The sequence below is a fragment of the Protobothrops mucrosquamatus genome, unplaced genomic scaffold, assembly GCF_001527695.2.
Source record: "Protobothrops mucrosquamatus isolate PMUCROS unplaced genomic scaffold, P.Mucros_1.0 scaffold391, whole genome shotgun sequence".
Taxonomy (NCBI): domain Eukaryota; kingdom Metazoa; phylum Chordata; class Lepidosauria; order Squamata; family Viperidae; genus Protobothrops; species Protobothrops mucrosquamatus.
In genome coordinates this window covers 69,985-95,874 of record NW_015386723.1, presented here as the reverse complement: position 1 = coordinate 95,874, position 25,890 = coordinate 69,985, and the positions used below count along the sequence as shown (strand labels likewise).

At 34.4% G+C, this 25,890-nt stretch overlaps 1 protein-coding gene across 1 annotated transcript in view; it reads right to left on the bottom strand.

Annotated features, from left to right (window-relative positions):
• The window catches only part of GPCPD1 (glycerophosphocholine phosphodiesterase 1), a 52,279-nt gene that overhangs the window by 8,887 nt on the left and 17,502 nt on the right, over positions 1–25,890 (bottom strand). The window contains exons 4-17 of the mRNA XM_015815972.2: positions 23,836–23,920; positions 18,979–19,054; positions 16,788–16,826; positions 12,464–12,587; positions 11,717–11,963; positions 10,433–10,595; positions 9,935–10,067; positions 8,111–8,165; positions 5,905–5,997; positions 4,841–4,918; positions 3,774–3,813; positions 2,574–2,635; positions 1,174–1,239; positions 215–351 (exon numbers count right to left, since the gene is read on the bottom strand). Of these exons, the coding sequence (XP_015671458.1) occupies positions 215–351; positions 1,174–1,239; positions 2,574–2,635; positions 3,774–3,813; positions 4,841–4,918; positions 5,905–5,997; positions 8,111–8,165; positions 9,935–10,067; positions 10,433–10,595; positions 11,717–11,963; positions 12,464–12,587; positions 16,788–16,826; positions 18,979–19,054; positions 23,836–23,920 (1,398 nt within the window). The remainder of the gene's footprint in view (positions 1–214; positions 352–1,173; positions 1,240–2,573; positions 2,636–3,773; positions 3,814–4,840; positions 4,919–5,904; positions 5,998–8,110; positions 8,166–9,934; positions 10,068–10,432; positions 10,596–11,716; positions 11,964–12,463; positions 12,588–16,787; positions 16,827–18,978; positions 19,055–23,835; positions 23,921–25,890) is intronic.

Here is a 25,890-nt window from a genome sequence, read left to right as displayed (position 1 = left end):
TTTTTTTTTTTTTTTTTTTTTTTTTTGAAAAAAAGCACTGGATACACTTATTCCCTGGCTTAGAAATTTCAAGCATAGTAACATAAGGATTGTTGGGGAGGAAGAATGTGAATCTTCTAATTATACGGTATTTTACATTCTACTGATATAAAACATTTCTACGATAAAATTACTTCACTGAAATGGCCCTTAAAAGTATTTTCATTAAACTCACATTGTGCATACATCTGCGTCAAATGAAGAAAATATAACCCTTCTTCTTCCAGCTTTGAGCAGAACAGTCTTCAAAATTATATCTAGATAGACGTTCATGTCAAAATAAGTTGAAAGGTTGCCATCCCACATACCATCCTACAAAAAATAAAAGCCACAGAGGTAGGGTTAATGAAGTTTTATGGAAAGACATGGATTTAGATCATGATTAGACAATATCTCTTGATATATAACTTGGCTCCCATTCACTGGACCAAAATCTCAATTTCATGGAACTCCAATTAATGGACTTCAGGAACAAGAGACTAAATTTGCATTCAGACTCTGAAATATCAGAGAAGTCAGTTGTTTTCAAGGTTTGTTCAGACAATTAACGTTACTTATCAGATTTAGGTAATGACAAAATGTTAGTATCACTTGCATCAATTTACATCATTTCTTTATGTAAAAATCATATATACTAATGCAAATGATATAAAAACATAAATAAGAACAATATGAAGTGAACTTCAATCAGCTTAATAAATATTTGGTCTTAAAAGAAATTCTTGCCACGAAATGGTCTTGTACACTGAGGCTTCACTGGTACAGTATAGAATAGTTATTTTACAATTGAAAGTCAAATTAGCAGATGAATCTTTGGGAGATTTCCCTTTCTCTCTCTATAAACATTGTATAGAATGGAATTAGCCAATAGCCAATTCTGAATTTTTACCTGGAACACGTACAGATGGCATATCTCCATGTTTTACTCAAGTCATTGATTTTCATCTTAGAAAAGTATCTTCCTCACACCAAACTACAAGCTCGTGTGTATATACTGGTTTTAGTAACAGACAACCATTGAAATGTCTTAATACCTTCCAACACTATTGTTCTATAATATAACCATTGCCTTAAAGGAAATAGATAAAACTTAAGGTTTATGTGAACACTGTATATTAAGAAATTGATTCTTACCTTTTGCTGGCAGATCCATTTGACTTCTATATTAAATCCAACCTCTTCAGGAATCAATTCTAATACCTGGATAAAAAAGGAATTCCAGGAATATAAGCACTACTGATCAGACCAAGCATAAAGCCTTGATTTACAGACCCTCTTTTAATGGATTTTGGCAGTTACAGGCAAAATCTGAATTTGTAATTGGTATGTAATTTATATATATTCATGTAAATTATCATTTTGCACGCACAATTTGTAAATTTGACATTACCTGGTTGATCAATAAAACTGTATTAACTTACCTGTATTTAGAAGTGATTTTTCTGATCTTGGAGTTCTTTTAGAACTTATAACAGTTGTTTTTGAAGACTTCCAAATAACTACAAATGGCAACTTGAGAATCAATTGGATTCTCAAATAGTCTATTACATTGTAATGAATGCCATATAGGAAATCTATCATCACATAAAAATAGGTGCCACCAGTGAAAGAAGGAAATTTTATCCAAACTGAATCCTCTAAAGCAGGGGTGTCAAACTGCTGCCCGCAATGGGGAAAAAGTTCCGATACACTGCGTGACATCACAAGTTTGACATGTCGGCTCTAAAGCCTGTGATCTTAAGGTTAATGCTACATTGCAAAAATTGATTCTTAAAAAATAAAAACTTTACTAGGTTCACTTCATCAATAAATGCAGTTCGTTATATTAACTTCCTATCTTTTCATTAACTTAATCAGCTTTCATTAAAAAAAATTCTTAAGACTTTCTAGTTATAGAAATTTAAAGAAAAATGTGCATGCAGTTAACTGATCTAATTTTAAAAAATCTGTTTCTTGAATCTGCTTTTTTTATCAGTTTAGTGCACTGGAATTTTCTCTACATCGATGCTCCAAGAGATCTATTTGAAATTATCTTAAAGAATTTCCATTGGTTTCAAAAATTCACCTTTTGCAATAGCCACCTTAATGTTTATCTGGTATTTGTTACCGGCTACCTACCCTTGATTTATTTTCATTGATTATATGTGATTTTTAAAATTAAGTTTGATACATATATACTGATTATTCTTGCCTTGAGTATACTCATACTACATGTATAATATCAAATTAACAAAATAAATGCTAGCAGAGTTCCATGAGGCAGACACTGGAATCATTGTCTATAATCTGTCTTTAGCCACAAGCATTAGAAGCATAAAAGTTCAGCTCTGATTATGCAACAGATTTAAAAATACTTACAAAGCAACAAAAGCAATTAAAATTATTTACGTCATCTTGCTCATTATCTGTGATAGGGCCAGATATTATTTTAGTATTAATTTTAAACTATGGGATTATTCTCTTGGGTTTTAATACCTCCAGTATATTCTATTTCAAAGCTTATACTAAAATGTATAGAATAAATGGTAGCTTACTGATTGTAAAGAAGGGAATGGCTGCATCTCAGAAGGTAAATTTTCTTCTTCTTTAAACGACTCTGTAGAGAAGGAATATAAAATGAAAGAAGTTTTTTTTTTAAAAGGGCACCCAATTTCAACATTGTATGCAATTACCAATGATAATTCACGTAGTCTGAGGTAGAGATGTCCAATTTTTTCATCTTGGAGGCTACAATTCACATGCCTAACTGTTAATGGATCAGAAATCTTTCAATGAGACTATGATGTCAATGGAAGGGACACAACTGAAAAACTAGGGCCCATTTTTGGATTTGAGGATTAAGGGTGAAAGTAGGAGACTGTGCACTCTCGTCCTCATTTTTATATCACTCTTTCTAAGCATGTAAATCACACCATCAACATTTCGACATTCTGCCATGCATTTTCAGGGCCAAGGTCTCGGGGAGCTTCAGGAACTATTAAGGAAGGGCTGACATACTACCCACCCATTTATAAAGGCCAGCAATTTATTGCCCCATCTCTAGAAATGTCAATGATCTTGCTCCAAGGTAGAGCTGTAGTAAGATAAATGCAATAGTGGCTAATTTAATGATAACTGCACATCTAAATTGTCTCCTATTAATCTTCTTCCTTGACTTTTCTGAATGCTAAAAAAAATTCATACATCAATAAGCATCTCTTATAAAACCCATCTTAAATGCCCCATAAAATAGGAGGGACTTAGACTAAAAAACATCTATGCAGTAAATGCCGTTCTTCAATATCTCAATACAGAATTATCAAACTGTATCAGATATACTTAAATGGACTACAGAAGATGGTAGAGGACAGGAAGGCCTGGAGGAACGTTGTCCATGGGGTCGCAATGGGTCGGACACGACTTTGCAACTAACAACAACATCAGATATACTGCTCAGGTTAACCAGGAAAACCAATTCCAAAGGGATACTACTAATTTGATTTAAAAAACTACTGCATGTTTTTCTAAAAAAAAATTTGTGGCTTATTGCTTTATTAAAAAATAGGAGAGTAAATCACTAAAAACCAGGGGAGAGATCTTATAAATGGAAAATATATTTTGCATATTAATGTTATATTATAAAATCTACTCCCCCTAAACACACTACAAACTATTGAAATTAACCAGCAAGGTCATTAATAAATTCATAAATATGCAGTGCGCAAGCATGACCAAGAATTTAGATTTCTACATACCTTGACTATCTTTAGATTTCAATGCAGTCACATGTGTCAACTACAAATTGAAATAATAAATATTTTAGAAATCTTCGTTTATCAAAAGTAGCAAAGCCTTTCAAGCATATTCATTTTCTGAACAGTATCTGTAAAATTTTGTCCTAAAAATAAAGACATAAACTGCCTACCCAGCATCGTGAGTTTCTTGACATTTAGAGTCTTATAAATGTCAGTGTCAGGAATGTGTATATAAAAGTTCTATCCTGCCAAGTTTTCACAACTACAATGGCTTACAACAGAATATTCAAACATTAAAGTACAACAATATTAATTATGAAGGCTCAAATTATCATCTTTAAGACACGCAATGTGAGGATCTAACTCCCTAGAAAAGGCTCAAATGCTGGGAAAGGTGGAAAGAAAGAAGACAATCAGCAGTAAGGTGGTTGGACTCAATGGTGATGAGTGCACTACTGGAAGATCTAAAGAGGTTAGGAACAGAACATTATAGAGAAAATCTATGTGATCTCGAAGAGCTAATGCTGACATGATAGCACATAATCAATCAAACATTAATTATAGTACTTAATAATGAGAAACAGTCATCCAAATAGCAACAATCACAAACATTCCTCAAAACCAAGTCTTCAAAGCTTTTAGAAGACAATCATTGAGGGAGACAGCCTAATTTTTCGAGGGAGTTTGTTCCATAATGTTGGCAGCATGGTAGAAAAGCCATCCAGACCCTAACAGCTTCCAGGCAGGAGTTGGACAGCATTTCTAGCAAGGCCTGATGGTAATATTAAAATGAGTATGAGCAGTATATTAATAATTTTGCACCCCAGTAACCAGATAACTTCTCCCGGCAGCTTTATGAAGATATGAAATACAAAGTTTGAGAGAACCTTTGGGGTACCTCACAAGGGAGAGAACACTGGGCCAATCTCATATCTTCCACTGACTGGAACTGCCCACTAAGTCAGGAACAAATGGTTTCCTTAACCGTAGGCAGCCCGGATAAATAACATGTTACTTGGTCTATTTTTTGAGAAATACTTAATGAATCAGTCAATACATTACTGTACCTTTAATAACTTCAACTGGGGAAATGTAAGCTCTTTAACCGCAATCTCAAATAATTCCAACGGTTCAGCTTCATTTTTCTTTACAGAAAGAGTGAAAAATAAAGGTAGGTTATAAAGTCACTGAATATTAGAAATTCTTCTAAGGCTATCTGCTAGGAAGTAGATCTGCTAGTAAAGGTTAGAAACAAGGAAAATGGTTTCCAGGTTAGAAACCAGGAAAATGGTTTCCAGGTTAGAAACCAGGAAAATGTGAGTTCTAACCCCCCCACACCCCATCCCTGCCCTTAGGGATAAAAGACAGCTGGGCAATTTTGGGCTAGACACTCTTTCAGCTCAACCCACTTTACACGGTTGTTGCTATAGGAAAAATAAGAGGAGGAATGGGGTTTGTTTACTGCCTTGAGTTACTTATAAAATAATAAAGGTAAGATTTCAAAAAACTAATAAATAAATTTAACAGGACTTACTCCCAGACGAACATATACAGATTATGCTTTAAAGTTAATTACAATTTTTACTAATTCCAGCATTTTTGTAATAACTATTTATACAAATTTGTATGAAGGAATCTATATTACTTATATATTAATTAAAAAAAGAAGTAAAAAACCCTGGAGCTAATAAGTAAGGTAACATTGAGGACAATATTAAAGGTTACCTTACTAGGAATTTCATGGTGTTTAGATATAACGGCAAAAAAACAAACAAAAAAAAAACAACAAAAAAAACCCCAAGACAAGACAGCACATGAAAGACAGTCCTTTGCAGAAAACCACATATTTTTTCCTAATTCCCCATTTGAGACATGTTACTCTAATAAATATCCATGTGATTTATTCAGATAAATAACTGTTTTAAACTTAATGGTTTATTGTAACTTTAACCTTGAGTATCAAGAGAAGGAAATAAATAGGTAAAATACAGCATTCTGAAAAAGAAACCATTCATTGAACTGTATTGTTAACAACAATGCTAGCTTCTTGAGTTAAAACCATGTAACAGTTTTAACATTAACTAACATAAACTAAAACATTAACTAAGTCAGGTAAAATGAATCAACATACCTTTTTCATTGCAATGCAGCAAGTAAGATCGTGATATATAATTGGGATATGATCTCGAGAAAGGTGTACATCAAATTCCACAAAGGCTGCTCCCTAGGTGAAAAGTGAGGGAAGGAGGAGGGGGGGTTAAGCAGTGTAGAATTTAGAAGCTGAGTAGAAAAAACATGCACAGAAAGGAGTTCTCTCCCATTCATTCCAAGCCTGTTACATTATTTTCATGTCACCCTTCTCGGTGGAATCTGATGGCTCAATGTATGCTTTGAGAGAAAGGCCAGAAGTCACACTCCTAGAAGCAGGAAGGCCCAGGACACAAAAATAAATTCCATTTTATTTTCATTAATACGCATTCAATTAATTAAGTCATATAACATTACTTTAATCCCTCATGAAATTAAAAATTTCCTCCATCTTTCCTATTGAAATTTATAATACAAAAGCAGCTTATTGAGATTCTGTGGGGGAACATTTTAGGCACCTTCAAGCTATAAGAACAAAAAGTTCAAGCAATGTTCAACATTATCCCCCTTCATAGAATTCATAAATGATCCCTTGTTCTATTACTATGCATTAAAATTCCCTTAGGTACATAATTTGGGCAAGAATTTTAAAATAATTCCTTGACTTTGAATTGGATCCACAGTGCTTCTTTCACAAAGCTGCCTTCAACTTAGAATGAGTGGGGAGACCTCTTAGAATAGGTGGGCATAAATGCGTGAAAAAGAAATGTATGAAAATTTAAGATCTAGAGTAACTTTTTCATTCATTCTTTTCCCACAATTTCAATTGCACCTTTTCTAAAAAGTAATAAACTTTTAAAAAGTTTTCCAATAACACAGCAGCTGAAGAAACTGGTGCAAATGGAGTCAATTTCCTTCAGTGAGAACATCAGATAAGCTGACCATGGCTTCCAGAGGAAATGAACCTATTATCAGGGACACAACAGGTATTTAATTTTTTTGACAAATACTCTTTCTTATGATACTATTACTGCTTCCCCAAATGTGCTATGAAATAATTTCTGATATTTAATATTTTTCTCTATTTTGTTCCATCATGCTTACCTGGACCTATATAGTTATTATATTTTAAAGATATTTTAAAGATAAAGGTTTTCCCTATCCAGTCATATCCGACCGTAAAGGATAAAGATCATCTCCGTTTCTTAGCCAAGACAGCCAACATTGTCCAAAGACACTTGTGGACAGCATGACTATATGCTGAGGCACACATAACACTGTTACCTTCCCACCAAAGTAGTACCAATTTGCATGCTTTCAAACTGCTACATTGGTAGGAGCTGGATTAAATAACACGAGCTCACTCTGTGACTGTCTTTAACCACTGAGATATCCCATCCCATTATATTTTATATATTACATCAACTGGCAATTTGCTGGCATAAGATACTTTTTAAGTAAACAATCAATATTGACATTTAAAAAAGAATTGATATAATTTCAGAGTCTTCTTATTTTTGTTCTTTATGCTTTTGCAGTCCTTCTTCTGCTTGCATCGTATAGCTAGAATTTTGAGGTAGCTATTAGGTTGTAAAGTATTTAAGACCTTTCTCCCACTGTGAAAATTCACAAGGCAGCAGTTATAATTTTACAAGGATAATATTTGGGAATAGCACTAAAACCTATTAAAGGGTTAATATGTTAAAATCCCCAGAATAGCAGCGTAAATTTTTCATAGAAAATGTGACAATTAAAATATGTAAAAGTGGATGCTGCTTTCCCCCCAATCTTTTTATCTTTTATATAGGTGCTGTATAATTAAACTGCATAAATATCCCACTGTCAATTTTTTTTTTGCTTTTTTGAGAAAGAGGAGACAATAGTTGTAAGAAATGAAAAGGAAGACCGAACACTGATGTTTATAAAAAAACGAATCTATTAATTCATGTGTGCCATTCAAAAGCTAGCATGAAAAGAAGTATCCTAATATGTTTCCATTAAAAAGTCGCACGCTATAATTGGAACCCAGGATAATTGGTGTCTATCAACAGCAGATTTGGGGAACAGAAGAAGAGGGGGGAATGGCTCTCTCACTCTTATATTGAGGGCTTATCCGTGGCAGAAAAATATTAATTGGATTCCAGCCAGTTCCTTTCCAGTATGGATCGTTTATTTACTTACAAACAGACATTTCTAAATTTTACTATGCAAAAAGAAATCTATGTTTTTTAAAAAAGTAGTATACATACATGTTTAGCAGCATTCTTTAAAGAAGCAATGGTATTTTCTCGGATTTTAGCAAGTCTGAAAAGACCCCCATATAAAGAAAGTCAGTACAAATACAAATAAAACAGATACGATCTACAGTATGTAAAGATTCATCTTGTCATGGTTTCCCCTGCTAATATAAATATAAAATTTTATGCTACAAAATTTTCTATTTCTTAAAAAAAAACACCAAAAAATATTGCTGTATTCAGTCATTCAAAATTCATATGCAGAGTTAATGATATTACCATTATACATATTTTATTACTATAAAATAAACATTACTTACTCCAAAGGTTTTAATTTATGAAGTTAGTTGAGGAGCAAATATTTGGGGAACAGCACTTTAGAATGTTGAATTAAAGTTCTAGCTTTTGCCTCTATAATTTGACTTTTCCCCTTCAGACAAATGAGGGGAACAAGGGATTTTATTTCATGCAGACTGTACTCAGCAGTAACACATTAGAACAGCGACTCCCAACCTTTCTATACCCCGCACTCCTAGAACGCTTCTGATATTTTCTTGCACCCCTTACAAAAGTTCAAAATAACGGCAACAAATTATGCATATACACTATAATTTTGAAAACCCATGTTTTCACCCCCCCTGGAATATCGTCTCGCACCCCCGGTTGGGAATCTCTGCATTAGACCCTTCCATCTTTCCTCACACATTATTCTCTTTGAAAATCTTGAACTTCACCAATGTAAAAACCCAAGGTTAAAATACCTTATTTTCTTTTATGGTTTTGATGGAACCCTCCTATGTGAAGCAGCAGCAACCATAATACAGTGGCAGATTTCATACTTATATGCTAGAACATCCATATGTTCGATTGCTTCATATAGCAGCTATTGGGGAGGTCTCCATTGCAAGACCACAAAAGAATTAGTTACTTACAGCTTTGGCTAATTCCTTGAGTGATCATTTTTTAATTCATATGCATCAGTTTTATGATTGCAGAAAACTCAGCTCAAGACTTTCCAGAACTTACAGTATTATTCACAAAGGCCCCTGCCCTTAAACTATATCTTACTACCAAGTGCCATGTTTGCTGAATCCTTTCAGTTCTTAAGACAAGCACAGTAGTAAAGACTACTAATCTCAGGGAAATGCAGGTTGCTTGAATTTATAGATGACTATTCAAAAGAATTCCACCACAGATAATCAATTCTTGTAGTAGCTAGTTGTTGTACTTTCTAAAATTCACATACGTAAGTATTATCTGGGGGATCTGGTTGTCGTAAGGTGATCAAATGTCTGTGGCCATCTGACAGAGAAATATCATGATGAAAGGCTGGCAATATTGTCATCACTGTCGTTGAATGAGTGTGCTCAGAACAGGGTATACCAATTTGGAAGCTCATCGCAAAACATGAATTGCCAGAAATCAGTTGAAGAAATGCTAGTGAATAGACTACCCTTTAGATCAGCCTTGGTAGGCTAGAAATAAATGGTGGTCTTGGTGAAATAATGCTACACCACCCAGATAAAATAGTGGATATCAGAAGTACGAAGCAATGTTGGAATGACCATAGGCTGGATCTTTCACTCCCTATCAACACTAATTGGGACGCGCCTTGAAAAAAGGAACCAAACCAGAGAAAGACTGCATTGCCCAGCCCCAAACCACCAGCCAGCTCAAAAGGATACCTTACTTGATGGTATTGAAGGTAACGGTCATTTGTGGGCGTGAATTATAATATAACCCAAGTCTAGGATCTAAGAATCCACTGTCCCGGCCTTTCATATAGAAGACTTCAATGTATGAATTTATAATTATAATTCAATCAGATGCGCTTACTTAGTTGTAGTTGTAGAGTTTCCAGCGCCCCTATGCCCAACATCCAGTCCTGTTCTTGGTTTCCAGTATTTGGCATATGAAGCTTCCATATCACAGGAAAACCCATTAATTGGCTTAATAATTAGATAGTCCACTATGGAAAGATAGTAAATAGAATTTTTTTTCTGATTCTTCATTTTTAACAATTAAGCTACATTTCATTTAAGTCCACTGGAAAGCAACCAAGCTTCCCAAACCCGAACAAGAAAGATACACATATACTGATGTAAATAATCACTAAACAGATCCTTGTTATTTTCATTGCACACAATGCTTGTCTTCCTTAAAACTGCCTCTTGGTGCTCTGGTGGAGTCATCAGATTATCATCCTCCCTTCCAGCATGCATATAATTCTATCAAGCGCTAACCAGAATCAGTATTTAAAATTCAAGTGGTGGGAAGTGTTTTAGCCTAAGTTCATGTTTGCATCGGCACCATTTAAAAAAAAAATAAACATACCTCTAACTTTTCCGATTGTTTTTCGTGCAATTCTGCTCATAATGGGAAGTGTGAGAATACCAGAACTCTTTCCTGATTCGCCAAGGGTGGAAGATAACAGACAAGCGGAGCCCACATGGCCTGGAATCTCATCTCCTTGGATAATGGTTTCACTAAGATCTTCCTATAATTACAAAGTTATTGGGTATTTAAAGTTATTATTTTGTGCTTATGCAAGGTGAAAGCATTTCCCTTAATATCAGCTTTGCCTAAAAACAAAACTAGAAAGGTACTCCATAAGACAAGAAACAACGGATGGAAACTAACCAAGGAGAGAAGCAACCTAGAACTAAGGAGAAATTGCCTAACAGTGAGAACAATCAATCAATGGAATGGCTTGCCTTTAGAGCAGGGGTGTTAAACTGCAGGCCCGTGGGCCAGTTGTATCATACGGAGGCCGTGCCCAGCTCCGGCAATGGGAAAAAAAAGTTGTGATACATCGTGACACATCACGTGATGCGGCGAGTTTGACACCCGTGGAGGCTTTCAAGAAGAGACTGGACAATCATTTGTCTGAAATGCTGTAAGGTCTTCTGCTCAAGCAGGGGGTTGGATTAAATGACCTCCAAGGTTCCTTCCAACTCTATTATTCTATGTTCGGTGTTTCATTAAAGCCATTTTTATGTTTGATTTATAAATAACTCAACTTGTCATTATTTTTAAACCTCGATGCTAGATTTAGAGATTTAAAATAAGATTTTCTTGAAAAAGGGAAATGATCTGCCTAAGCTCTATACATTTGGTAGTATACTCAATACTTTTGAGAAGGGCTAGTGAACTATGGTGTTGACATTTAAGGCAAGAGAGATTGCTCATTAAAGTAACACCATGATTTGGATGCTACATTAAGTGAGATGAGGCCAGGTATAGATAACATATTGCAGTGTGGACATTATTGATCCATAGCTCTATTCAGGTATCACCAACAGGTGATTGTGGAAACTATAGTTCAAAATATCTGGAGGATACTAAGCTGCTTACTCCTACATTAATTTGAGGTTTGCTCTATATGTTATTATGCATTGCTAGACAGTGTTACTGAAACAGAGAGGGAGAAAAGTTTCAGGCTTCCTATACACTCTAAACAAGAACTTTAAATAAAAATTGTAGTCTGATTTAGGATGACTATTCATGAGCAAACATCTCATTCTCTGTTAGGGCATATTTTAAAAAAAATGTCTGATCATCAACACTCATTAAACATCAAAACAAAAGAGCCAAGTTTTATACATAGCCAAATTTTACCTCAAAAAAGTCAAAGATTAATTCAAGGTTATCCGGTTCCATGGTCTGTATAGTATACTCTGTCCAACGATCAGGCTGCAGACCATATCCACATTCAGGCTGAGAATGTCGAGACTTAAATTCAGTATCACTTATAAGTGAAATCTCTAACGTATTTGCCATTTTATGATGAAGCATAGGTGAAAGTCTATCATCATCATCATCATCTTCCTCCTCTTCCTCCAAACCTTCAAGGGTGAGTTTCACTCTAAACAGTAAAAAAAAAAAGAGAGCTAAGTTTGAAGTAGTATACATGATTGATTAGCTGCCCAGCTGCCCTTCAAAGGCCAGCATGAAAAAAGTGATTACTTTTATACCTTACTTGATGTTTTTCTAGAAGCATTTTAGTGGCCATTATGGAAAGCAAGAAGCTGAAAGAGACGAGCTCCTGATTGATTCAAATGTGCTTCACACAAGACGTCCAAGATTACTATAATAGTATATTTACTAAAAAATGTACACTTTTTTCCTACACTTGGTAAAAAGTGACGTATGACTATGCTTATTATAGGTTCAAGGGAAACAGTTTTAGAACTGTAACTAACTTCAGTTCTGCCACTGAGAATTGATGTTGGCACTGACTTTATTATTGCTTTTTTGAAAAAGTCCACCCAAAGCCCATAAAAACGTAAGCACGTAACAACCATTACATTATAAAAGCAAAGACAAACAGTTTAATAAATGGTAAATGGACTAAAATAACCATACCTAAACCTAGATTTTTTAAATTTCTTCTTCGTTATTGATACAGGTGGTTTTTCAGAAAAATGTAGCCGTAGCCTTATTTCTGTCTGACATGTCAGCCATCCGGAATCAACGCTCTCCACATCATCTGACAAAGCAACAAAAGTTATATTGTAAAATCATCTTGCTACTTTCTGAAATGTCACTAAAATTCATCTAAATAAAAACTCTGGGTACTGTATACTATAGATAAGCTGAGAGTTTTAGGTTAAAAAATTACAGCCAAAAAGTTGTGTTCGGCTTAGCCACAGATGGGCTTAACCACAAGTATAGGCAATAAGTAATGGATACCTCTTTATACTGGTAGACTAGCCCATCTGAGAACAAGCCAACCCTCAAAATTGTAATTGAAATATCATGAAAAGTGCACCACCTATGGATAAGCCAATTGCAAAAATTAAAACGTAATTGAAATTTTGAAGGTTGTCTTATGTGTAGGTGGCATATTTTTATGTTATTTTGATTAAAAATGGTCACCTTATTTTTGGATGGGTTTATTTTTCAGTATATATGGTACTTTTGCATTAGTATCCATTTCCACAGGGAAAATCAATTCTAATCTTATTGCGACGGCTGCTGAAACTAGTCAATATGGATCCAAATCAAAATAGATTTGGGTTGATCAAATTTTAGCAACTATTATATGGAATACTAGTACAATTCAAGTTAGGATTTCCAAAATCAATCTTACATAGTGCAAAGGGGATTAATTTGTGTTTTTTTTCTTGTAAACTGCTCTGTAGTCAAGTTAAAGAAACACACTGTAGGGAAGAAAGACACACAAATACATACTCATCCCAGCATCATAGCAGCAAATACGAGGGCAATTCAGAAATAAACCTCCATTTCATATCAATGACAGACATTCATAGATACAGAACTTTTATTATACACATTAGAAAACTACAATATTACATTACTTTTCAACATAATCGCCATTCAAATTGAGGCACTTGTCATAACGACTTACAAGGTTTGAAATTCCTTAGTAGTAATTGCTCAGCGCCAAATCTGGGCTATGGGGGGGGGTGATCAAAAACATCCCAACAGAACTGCTTCAAAAGTTATTGGGTGCATCTAGCAGTGTGCGGGCGAACCAACACCACATCGGAAGTGGTGCCATAGAAAATCCCGCCAAATGTGAAGATGCCAAAGCTTGTGAAGTTCATGGAGCATGATTCAACCATGAATTCAGAAGTCTATTGTGAAGTGTCAGGGCATGCTGACTTCACCACCCCCCATAGTCCAGATTTGGCGCCAAGCGACTTACTACTAAGGAATTTCAAACCTTGTAAGTCGTTATGACAAGTGCCTCAATTTGAATGGGGATTATGTCAAAAAGTAATGTAATGTTGCAGTTTTCTGTATCTGCGAGTGTCTGTCATTGACAACCAAACGGAGGTTTATTTCCAAATTGTCCTCTTACATTAAGTGTAGTAGTATTGGCTCTAAATGAAATTGAATGTATTTTGCAGAAGGTAAAAAGAGCTACTGCAGAGAAAGATCTTATCAGAGCGTTCTTTCATCCTATTACAGGGTTTCCTACTGTTAATTTACCTGTAGGAATGATTCTTCTGAGTTATATTTTAACATAACGAGGACTGAATTTTAAAAATAGGAATCCAAGTTTTTCCTATAAACAATGGGGTAGTGCGCATTGAAAGGATCAATACAACTGCTGTGAATGGTTTTGTTGGTTGTCTCCAAGTTTTCTGACTTCTGGATATTGGCTGATTGAAGACATCTCCACTATGGACGACTGCTGTGCAGGACAAAGAACTGGCAAGTAGATCAGTTCTTTGGAATCTCTCCAGATATGAGTGTTCTTTGGAATCTCTCCACCATGAGTGTTCTGTCTGGCAGCTTTTTGTGAGAAGACCATAAAATAGTGGTCTCCCATGGATTTGAGTGCCAGAAGCTAAGGGAGATGACATCCTTGTTCCCAGCAGTGTCAGATAAGCCAGATAAAACTCACTTTTTTAATCACATTTGCAAATGTTCAGTTCAACTATTTTATGGATATTAAGAGAACTTCAAAATATGAAGCCTGGTGAGTCTTACCTTCTTTGAATTAAAGGAATTTTAAACAGTTTAAAAGTTTAAAATAATATACAATTGGCAAAAAAGGATTTTGATTTAAGTTTTAAATGGATTGGAAGACTACAGAGATTTGGAATATTTGTTATTTTGTTATTTTAAATAATATACTCATGAGAAATTACTGAAACAGAATTAAACTCGTATTAGGAATTGAGGCTTGATGGACACTAGAGGAAACTGAAGGACCAGGCAGAAAAGAGTTATAAGGCTGAGCCAGATAATCCTTCAAAATGGGCTGAGATATTAATAACTAGTATCTCAGAAATGATATAGATTTCAATGTTAACCATTGAATGTTAATTAGAAAATGATGAAAAAAATTAAAAAACAACTCTTACACACACATTATACAATTTTGAAGGCATGGAAGACAACAAAATTGAGATTACCAAAATGGGAATACAAAAAAAAAAAAATCAAGAAAAGGATCTGGACATGGAATGGCTGTGACAAGAAATCTCAGACGATACCTCTTTATGGGATTTACAAAATAGGCTGGTAAAAGCTTTGAAGGCTCCTTTTGCCAAAGACTTCTTTTGATGAAAGATCAGATCCTGTGATGCCATTGGAATGATTTAAAGGTGAAGTTTATGAAGAGCAAAAATAAGAAATATAAACTTGGACTATTTGATCAGGGATCAGCTATTAGTTTGATATTTCTAGTAATTTGTAATGGATTTTTTGCCAAGTCAGGACTGAAAATATGATGATTTGTGGACTATACCTAATAAAAATTAGGTTATAGTTAAGAAGAATTATTTTATTCATAATTTTAAAAGAGTGAAGTTACTATATTAGCTTAGAGTCAATGTGGTGAAAGTTGGAAGTCATTTCTTTATTGTCTGTTTTTATTTTTATATTCTCCTTTTTTTCATTCCTCTTCATTTCTGAAGTTCTTTTACTTTTCTTGTTTCTTCCAGTTTAGTTTTATTAGTTTTTATTATGTTTACTAAAACTTCAGTAAAATTATTTTTTTAATGGAATATTTCCAGGTCACAGAATTTTGGAATAGTGCACTTGAAAGGATCAATGCAACTGTCCTGAATAGTTATGTTGGTTTTCTGCAAGTATGTTTATGCATGACTGCTACCACTGCAGTCAAAATGAAAGTGTCTGTGCATATTTATTTAAGCAACCAGGAGTTCTTCCAAGCAGCCACATTAAGTCTTCCATAAACTTAAGAAGTGATGCTTTGCTTAAGTCATCAGGCGTTCAAATGCTTTCCTCAGCCATAATAATCAATAATATTGCACCTTTCTTTGGGACACATTGAAAATGAAAATTTAGTAAAAGATTTTTTGAGGGGCTTTAGGGCAGTGGTTCTCAACCTTTTTAATGCCGCGACCCCAACCGGTCGTAAGTCGAGGACTAAACCAGTCGTAAGTCGAGGACTAAACCGGTCGTAAGTCGAGGACTACCCAACCGGTCGTAAGTCGAGGACTTTCCCTGCCCGGGAGCGCCGCGCATGCGTGGTTCCGCCCCCTGCGCCGGCCGAGGCATAGCTGGCAAGCGGCAGAGACGGAGCAGGCCGACCACCAGCTGGCCCAGCCCAAGGGAGGTAAGGTACCCGCCGGAAAAGGGAAAAAAATGGCGGACAAAAAAAAATGGCGGACACAAAATGGCGGACAGCCTTGCTTGGCGACCCCCGTGAAATGGTCGATTGACCCCAAATGGGGTCCCGACCCACAGGTTGAGAACCACTGCTTTAGGGGTTTAGAGTCTAAGATTCTACTTCTCTGACATTCTAATTATTAAAAAGCATTTTTTTCATTTCAAGTGCATCTTATTACTAGTATGTTTACATATTACATCTTACTAGCAATAGCACTTAGACTTATATACCGCTTCATAGTGCTTTTGTCATGGTTCCGACAGATGAAACTATTCAAAAGAACTTCGAGGCATTGTTTACCTTAAAGAACATCTGATGTTAGCAGCGTTGACAGCTTTACTAGCCCTTTCTAAGTGGTTTACAGAGTCAGCCTATTGCCCCAACAATCTGGGTGTTCGTTTTACCCACCTCAGAAGGATGGAAGGCTGAGTCAAGCTTGAGCCGTTGAGAATCAAACTGAACAGCTGGCAGCCAGCAGAAGTAGCCTGCAGTACTGCATTCTAACCATTCTACCACCACAGTTCTTTTACTTTTTTAAGCTGTTTAATGTTTTAAAGTCAGTGATTGACCACTTACCAAAGACTCCAAAGAATCCATCATCAATGGAAATATTATCTAGAATTAAAAGGACAAAGTGTGAGAATAGTACACCTTCACAGATTATAATTTAATTGTTAGTTTAGGCAGCAATCCTACACGCTTGCCAAAGTGTGTAGGATTACTCTTGCCAAAGAGTATATCTTTTGGACTTAAGCAACTTATTTCTGATTAGATAACTAGTGGTTTACACAATTAACAATAATTTAGTACTATTTTCAATAAAGAATTTAAACAGGAAGATAATAAATAACTTTACTGCAACCTAAAAAAAAAGATTGCTTAGTTTTTTTATTGCTAAAGTATATCTTAAAACATCCTTAGTAGGATGTATTTCTTTCCATCCAAGTTATCTAAAATATGAAAACAGTATGTCATCATCTTGACAATATATCATTATTACTAATGGAATGAATCAGACGATGGTATCAGCTAAGAAGCTAAAATATCTAATTTGCTACTTATTTATGATTTAGATATAAAGATTTTATTAAAATGTTTTCACTTTTCAAGCATTAGTCTTCACATGCTATAGAAATGTAAATAATGAATTATTTAAATATACAATAAACTCAACATAATTATATAAGTTTTTGAAAATAGAACTTTGACATCTTGAAAGTTATATTTAACCCTCCCTTAAATTTTAAAGTATAAATCTTTATTATTCATCTCTCAATGTGAGACACATTTTTTCCACTATTACAAAAAAAATTCTCGTTAGAATAATAATAATCCTCCCCATGGATAATAATGCATTTTTCTATTTGATTATTTTGTCCAAGATTGGAGGGGTAAATTAAAAACTTTTAAAACTAGCTGGAAAATATAAGAAATTTTCTAAAATGTGTTGAGTCACTGAAACCTAGAGACTTGGTCTAGAAAATATTTTGATTATAATAAGTTACTAATTTACCTTTAAAGGCAGTTGAAAGTTATTTATCATGTTGTGTCACAAAGAGTCTACCTGAATTTAAGATGTTATCTATGCTTGAACAGGATTGAATCTAAACTATCAGAGAACGAAAAAAAACTTTTATTGTTGAAGGACATAAATCCCTGATTATTTAACTAAAAAAAGAAATTAATAAGCCAAAATAACTTATGACAGGCTTGTTTTTAATCAGAAAGCCAGAAAATAAACTAAGCATGTATATCTACTCAGACAGGTCTCACTGAGTTTCGTCTGACTTGTCCTGTCTAAACATGCATAGAACTGTAGCCTAAGACTATCAGCCTAGGTTTAATAATTTGAAGCCTTATTTTTTTTAATAAATGGAAATTACTTTTGAGCAATACATTTCAACTGAATGAGAAATAATCTTTCAATTATAATAGAAGTGTAGAATGGAAAGGCCAGTGACAATATTTTCAGATTCTTCGAAAACAAGCTACTTCATAAAATCACCTTTTTAATGGAGGCAACAGACCAAATTATACCAGGTTTCCAGTTGTACTGTTTCTCCTAAATTAATGAAAGGTATATGATTTATGCTTACAGTAATCTATGCTTATTTTAAAACCTGTTTTATTCATGAATATGTTTAGCATAGTATAGGAGACAAAGAATGTCTTGCTTCTGAGGTCATTGTTCTCTTTAAGAAAATTTAACTAGTATTTAAATGTCAACTTACCATTAACAATTTATAGTTTCTATCACACAGGCATGACTTGTGAAAATATCAGCATGGATTTTCAATCTCAAAGCATAATGATTATCAATAGTGTTTCAAAGTCTTTAAAAATGAACTTAAAATTTCCTTTTCCTTTCTGTGAGCCGAGTTAAGATTCAGTGTATTGAATCTCCAAACTATGATATACCTGTGCTAGGATGATCCCCACCACCTTTTCCTAGCTTCTAGACTAAAGGTAAGAGAGCCAGGATCCAACCATGCCATGCCTTAAAACCCAGATGTGCAATCACAAATTTTGGCAATGAAAACCTGTGGACACCTGATAAAAATGGACTCATGATAATACTATTTGTAAGTCTTCTGTCATATAAATTCATTTTGCAAAATTTGTGAAAGCAGTGCTCATATTGGCTAGGTGGAGGATCCCTTTGTAGCAGATTAATGTTAATCCTACAAAATAATAACCCAATTAAACCATTTTGTAACATTAGTAATCTTATGCATATGTTTCAAACAGATGCAGTTGATGCCCATACCTAAAGGGGTTATTGATCGTGCTGGTAGATGAGTCTCCCACTTGTGAATTATGACTTGGCATGGACCATCGATAGTCTGTAATTTAAAAGTTAAATGTCTGCAATAATTTTTGTTAAATTAATGTTTATCTGCGATGCCATTTACATTCTTTCATGAGCCAAATTTCTTGTACATCCTTTGAGGTACAAAGACTGGCCTCAATTTATACCAAGTTTATTATAATAATTGATGCTTTTATGATACCTTAGCCCACTGTAAAATCAAAATTCAGTCTTTTATTTTTCCAGACAAAGAATGGTATCGGGGGAATTTTATGATAGCATTTTACAATATTTCCCATATATATGCATTCATCCTTATCTCTTATAAAATCTGCATACTTCAGCCTATTCAGAGGCCAGATTGAATATGTGAAAAATCTAAGTTAGACTAGTGGGTATAATCCCATCCAAACATACCCTTCTACCATAAGTCGCATAAATAGGCTTCTTATAAAAAGGAAGACCAGACTGGGAGTGATATAATTCTATTAACATAGTTTAGGACAACATTCTTTCTGGAATACGATTATGAAGCGTGAATACTTCATACTTATGAATAGGATTATATTTTAACATGATGGTTTTGTAGGAAATCACAAATTATGCAGGTATTGCAGCCTCCATAATTATTAATTAGGCTGCAAGTCTATATAACCTGCCACATGTTACTATGGAATATACACAATGTACATCTGAGTGGACTTTTGGCTGAAAATCAGTGGCAATTACCTAGATTCAACAGAAAACTTTTTTAGTGTAAAATATCCAAGAATTAACAAAAGATTCCATTAAGTAGCCACAGACCTACTACTTGGATATATATTTGTCAGAAAAATATCAACATTGCTCAGCTGCTCTATACAGCTTTCCCTAAAATTATATTTTAAAGCATAATTTGTCCAAAGTCCAGTTAAACGTTAAATAACATGCATAAATTTATAGGTTATGCGTATTTCCTTCTTCCTACCCCAACAATATGATTTACATAAATCTCTAAGATCTATTTGAACTAGCAAAATGTTATTGAGGAAATGCAAGTCCAATCTCAGGATTAGGATTTATAAAGACAAATGCTATATATTTTAATTTTAATATATGTGTTTTGAGAAGGAATTAATTCAGATGCCTCCTGCCCAATATATAATGGAAAACCTGGGTCAGAAGGCAATGAAGCTGCTTTGATTGTAGACTCGTAAGAAATAGGAGTATTTGAGAAGACAATAAATCTGGATCATGAAATGAATTTAGATTGACCATTTCTGTTTAATATTTAAGAGCAAGGCCAACTGGAGAATATATATATCCAGGTTTTATTTAGAGATCTGACCATCACCAATATGACCTTGAAACTAAATCATCCTGTAAATTACAAGCAACAGGAAGCAGGAAAAAAACAAATGTACTGCATCTCAGGAAACTGTTAGGAAAAACTGGTGTAGGGATAGCATCCTTTTGCTGATGGCATGGTAGCCAGAATATACTATCTAATTATACATAATTTTGTAGTATATGGAAAGCAATGTCTTAGTGACATAAATTTATTAATTTAGAAATTCTGTCCCTGGGTGGAACATTAACTCTATGCATATAGCATAATATCATATCTTCAGTGTTTTATATAGCGCATGTGGCTTATTTTGGTGGAAGCAGTTGAATATATATATTCTTTTCAGTGATAAAATTTGTTTAGGAGTTTTATTTAAAACTATCAGATAGTTCATAGGACTAACACTTAAAGCTTTAATAAAAAGAGAACAGAACTGTAGATGAGGCAATTCATGGACACTGTCATACATATTAGTGAATTACTTCACAGAGGTCCTCCACATGACCAAAGGTCAGATACAGACAAAGCATTGATCTGCTAGGACAATAATTTTATAATACAGAAGGTCTGGTCTGGTCTGGCCAAAGAAACCTGGCATTATGAATTATTTTCTTCCAATTACATGTAAGGTGGCACAAAAGTTATGAAAACTATCTTCATGCCTGAAATTGAACAACTATAGCATGCCAGCAGGGCTTTTCCATCATCCAATTCTTTACATACAGGACTACTGATTTTCAGCACACTTCCCACTGAAAGCAGACTATGTTTTAGAATAAAAGCTACTTAAATAAATGAACACTTAAAATGCTGATGTATTTGAATTACTGACACAATCATCTGATGGGATTTTACAAATTAAACATTTATGATCACTTGTATCTCTGAATTATTAGGCACTGCACTCATACAATTTATTAAATATTTGTATTAAGCAGGCCCAACGTCAAACAACATATTTCAAATTAAAGTAATTAAAAGTGGAAGATATATTTTAACTGACGTAAGAAAGTATTTTGTGCACATTATATTCCTCATCAACAAAAAGATTACAATAATAGGATAAACATCCCAAATGAAAAACTTTGTCTGGTGAGGCTTCCGTTTTCAAATGAACAGATACCAGGAGATATTAACTTCCATTGTTCAAGGCAAAAGTTACAAAATAGACAAACAAATAACAATAAAAACCTAACTTCAAATTGATAAAATCATTATAGATGGGGTTTTTGATTGGTTTAAGAAACAAGAAGACCTCTTCTCAAAACAAGAAAAAAAAGCATCATTTATAGATTTCTCAAGATACTTGAGAGGAGGATATGACATATATTGTTTCATTTTTCTTAAAGTAAAAATTGGATTTCTGCTTGTCGTAATAGAAGTATAAAGGGTTCACAGCCTTAGTATTCTGCCAGCTATGTGTATTTACACTAGTTTTTAATAGCTGTTTTTAAATATATGATAATGAATCAAGTGTTTAAGTATCCCAAGTAGGTGCCTCTCTGTCAAGCAAGATTCTTGAAGCATTAATCAAATATGAATCAGTTTTTAAATATGGTAGCAAGAGAGAAAAGTTGAGCTATTTGACAATGTTTGATTAATTCAATTTAATCCAAAGAACTATAATCTAGTACATATGCAAGTCATCATCTCTTGGCAAATCGGCCTGCTCTTACTAAAATTCCAAAAGAGTATTATGTCAGTAACCAAAATATTTAAGACTAAGGGTCATTTAATAAGTTGCTGTTACAAAAAAATATGGCACTTTCACAATCCGAAATGATTAAGTCCAAAAGCAAATTGCTATTTTCTTTTCTTACTGCCATTCTAACCACAAATTCAAACTTAATCAACATGTAGAAATCAAACTTAATCAACATGTAAAATTCATGCAAAATTTATAGATTTGCCATTTCTCTGTTAGAGGTCTCAAAAAAATAATAATTTACCTTAATACTTAAAATGTCAACAGTACATGGAAGTAAGCCTGCATCAGCTCCTGTACTTCCAATTTATATTTCATGTACTTTAAAATCGTATTTAATTCCTGTGTTTCTAACACATTAAAAAATTCATCTAGATTTTATCTTAATTCAGTTCTAAATGTAGGCAGTTTCTCAGCTCAAGATTAAGGAATATGAAACATCTGAGAAAAATTACTGAGTAGATAAAATTCTAATATACAGCAAAATAGTTTATAAAAGCACTATCCTATCATTAATCCAATTCACAGGATACATTCATTTTATATTGAGTTGCAATCACACTAAACTCTATTTTTTTTTCATTCTTATATCTCATTTATTTTCACCTTGCCTGCACTGTATCCCCACACTGAAGCAACATATGCTTCACTGCAATATATCCTCTCCCACCAACTCCATCCATCATTAAATCTTTGTTGGCAACCAGGTTCATGATGTCCATTTATACTGATCCTTTATGTATGTTTCTACTCTGCTATTCCATAAAATGTATACTTACCACAGAAGCCTCTACATCACACGGTACTTATAGCGTGCACAATACAGAGTACCTACTCAAAGGAAACACACTTACCAATACATACTATGAAGTTTGCATGTATTATAAGGGGGTATGTCTTATTACATTAGATCTACTAATGTCTAAATGGTTTTAATGGTTATGCTATCATTTGTACTGTAAATGATTAACAAAATTATGACAATACTGAATTGATTTGGCAAGTGTTCTGACTTATGGATTTCCTGCCTCCTCTATGTCATTGTCTGCTTCTAGCATGTCCTTCAAACAGGACTTCTATTTTCTATTTTGAAAAAGTCGCGAGTGCCATATTTACTTTGCGTTCAAATTTAAGTTATCAGCAACAAGGTGATTTGAAGGTACCATTAAGTTTGTGTTTTTTTAAAGGCTACTTATGCTCTACATAGAAAGCAACTGAATAAGAAACGGATAGAATATATTACTACTGTGCAGTCACCACAGGTATTTATTTGGTTCAATCTACAGGGATTAAGGAGGAGGGATCAATTGTCATTTGCTACCTATATAGGAAAAATACTACATACATTGCTTTTGCCATACAGATTTTATGCTTATCTAGAATGCTTTTTGTGTAAAAAAAATGTGGATTTAAAAAGAGTCTGCTGTCAGGATATCTGAATTTTGTTAGCTGACTATAAAGTATAAACACCCCCAGAGTTATGCAAGAATTGACTTACATAAATTTGACTTAGAACAAGTGTTTTCATAAGCCTCATGTACAATTTTCAAGGTTTGAAAATTAATTAGCAATTAAGTCCTCATCATCCACCACCAAAATTCCAAGCTCAGATTCCTGTGAATATACTTCAGTTTTTGCACAGTTGGCACAATTCTTGTGCAAAAATTAAATTAAAAAAGATTTTTGGAACAGCTACATAAGTCTGGAAGTGCCTGTAGATTATTTTTAAACACTTTACCATCAATTAGCTAAGCTTAATTAATGTTCACTGGTGTATACATACCTTGGGTTCTAAGAAACTTCCTTGAAAATATCGATATGTAATATTCTTTCCACTAGGGAGATCAACTGTAGCTTTCCATAGCAGACTGCAGAAAAATATTTTTTTAAAAAATACAGGAAGGTTAAACAATAACAAATAAAAATCACTGGCTGTGCAAGTACATATACACACATGCATTTACAATAAGATTTTAAAACCTTTCTACTCCCTTTTCCTTTAAATAGAAATCATAGCTTTTAATTGCCTCCATAGATTAAAGAGAACATAAAAATTATCCTAGCACCCTAGCACATTATTCAGGATTTTAAAAAAGAGGCATTTATCAAGTGTTTTCGGACAAAGTCACTTGCATGTTCTAGTAAAGCTCCCAAACATTTTAAAAAGAAACATGAAATCTAATGAATGTGAGATTTCCTGATGACAATCTTGACCGTAACAATATTTTGTTACCAAAACATAAACTAAGTAAGATCAATATATAGCTCTTAGATCATTTTCAAAAGTCCTTTGAAAATGAGTCATTCTTAGGAAAAACAATGTATTTTCCCAACCAGACTACTGTACTGCATTGAAAGGTATAGAAAAAGTAACAAAGAACATGTGCACCAACTACTAACTACCGGTAGAATGTATCTCCCAATTAGAGATTAACCTTATGGGAATGCAACGTAAGTAACATTGACCTCGACTTAAATATTGGCACTTATTCAAAGGCTTCATTTATGACAATAATACTGCTTTTACAGTATTTAACAACTACTCCAATGTTGTATTAAATAAGCTGATGAATACCTACGAGCAACCAGGCTATAATATAATTTATTATAATATAATCACCTCTAAGTAAATGAGCAGAATAATATCTCCACTCACTTGGACTGAGAGAAAAAACATTCCATGCCAAAAATTAATCGAAAAGTTCACATTTTTGCAAAACAGCATTTCTTACTCCCTCAATTATGCAAGCTAGTTGGGTAAAATGAGGACAATAATAATGCAAAGAAAAATATGAAATTAACAATAAGGCCACATAATAAAGGTGTGTTTTTAGTAATATAATTATTGCTTGGGATGCCCTGCTAATCCACAATGGGCTATACTCCTGGTCTCCCATCAGCATGGCCCTTTAGTACAATACTGAGAAAAGATGTGGGCCATGGAAAATATTTCATCTTATTCTATCAAAGGTATCCCTCTTACACCTTCCAGCCCCTGGCATTAGCTGACGTAGCTAATGTAGGAATATTGTGGTTTTTTCCTTCCTCTGTATCAACTTCTCTTATTTCTTAGTAATTAAAAAACAAGTGGGGATGGGGAAGGAGGTGTATGTTATTTCTCATTCCGGGTTCTACTTTCCAAAATCAGTTGCAGACATGTGAAATTTTAATTTATAATAAAGGCAACATAGGGATGTATTTAGAAATTTAACATATTATAAAAATGGATCTGGGGAAATCTAATTTTAAACTGTAGTCATTCTGTGATTCTGCCCCTAACGAATCCTCAGAACATCAAATATGTCAACAAGCCAAATAAATACTTTGGCCACACAAGTATGTTATGCTGCCAAATTAGTGATCTTAGTCAAAGAACCAGACTGAAATGTGGAGGAGTTAAGATCAGGTCTTCACTTGATTACAGATAGTGACTTTGGGCCATTTACATTTTTTTCAGTCCAATGTATCTAACTGGGTTGTTTCAGTATCTACCAGGGAATGTGAGAGAGACCCACCTGAACACCCATACAGAAAAGATGAATACAAATGGGAGTGCGCATGCCCGAAAGATGGCGGACGCCTGTCTCGTAGCTCCGCTGTAGTGGAGCCGAAGATGGGCAGAGGGGGGGCCTTGGAGACCCCCGAAGATTCAGAAGACCTATCTGTCCCCAGGTCGACCTCCCTGGTGAGTTTCCCGGGAGCGTGAGGGGTCAGCCGTCTGTCGCCTGCTTGTTCGGCTTGCTCGGCCTTCCCATCTCCGGCAGCCTCGGCCTTTCCATTCTCGGCGGCCTCGGCAGCCTCGGTGGCCGCGGCGGGGGCCTCGGTGGCGGTCTCGGCG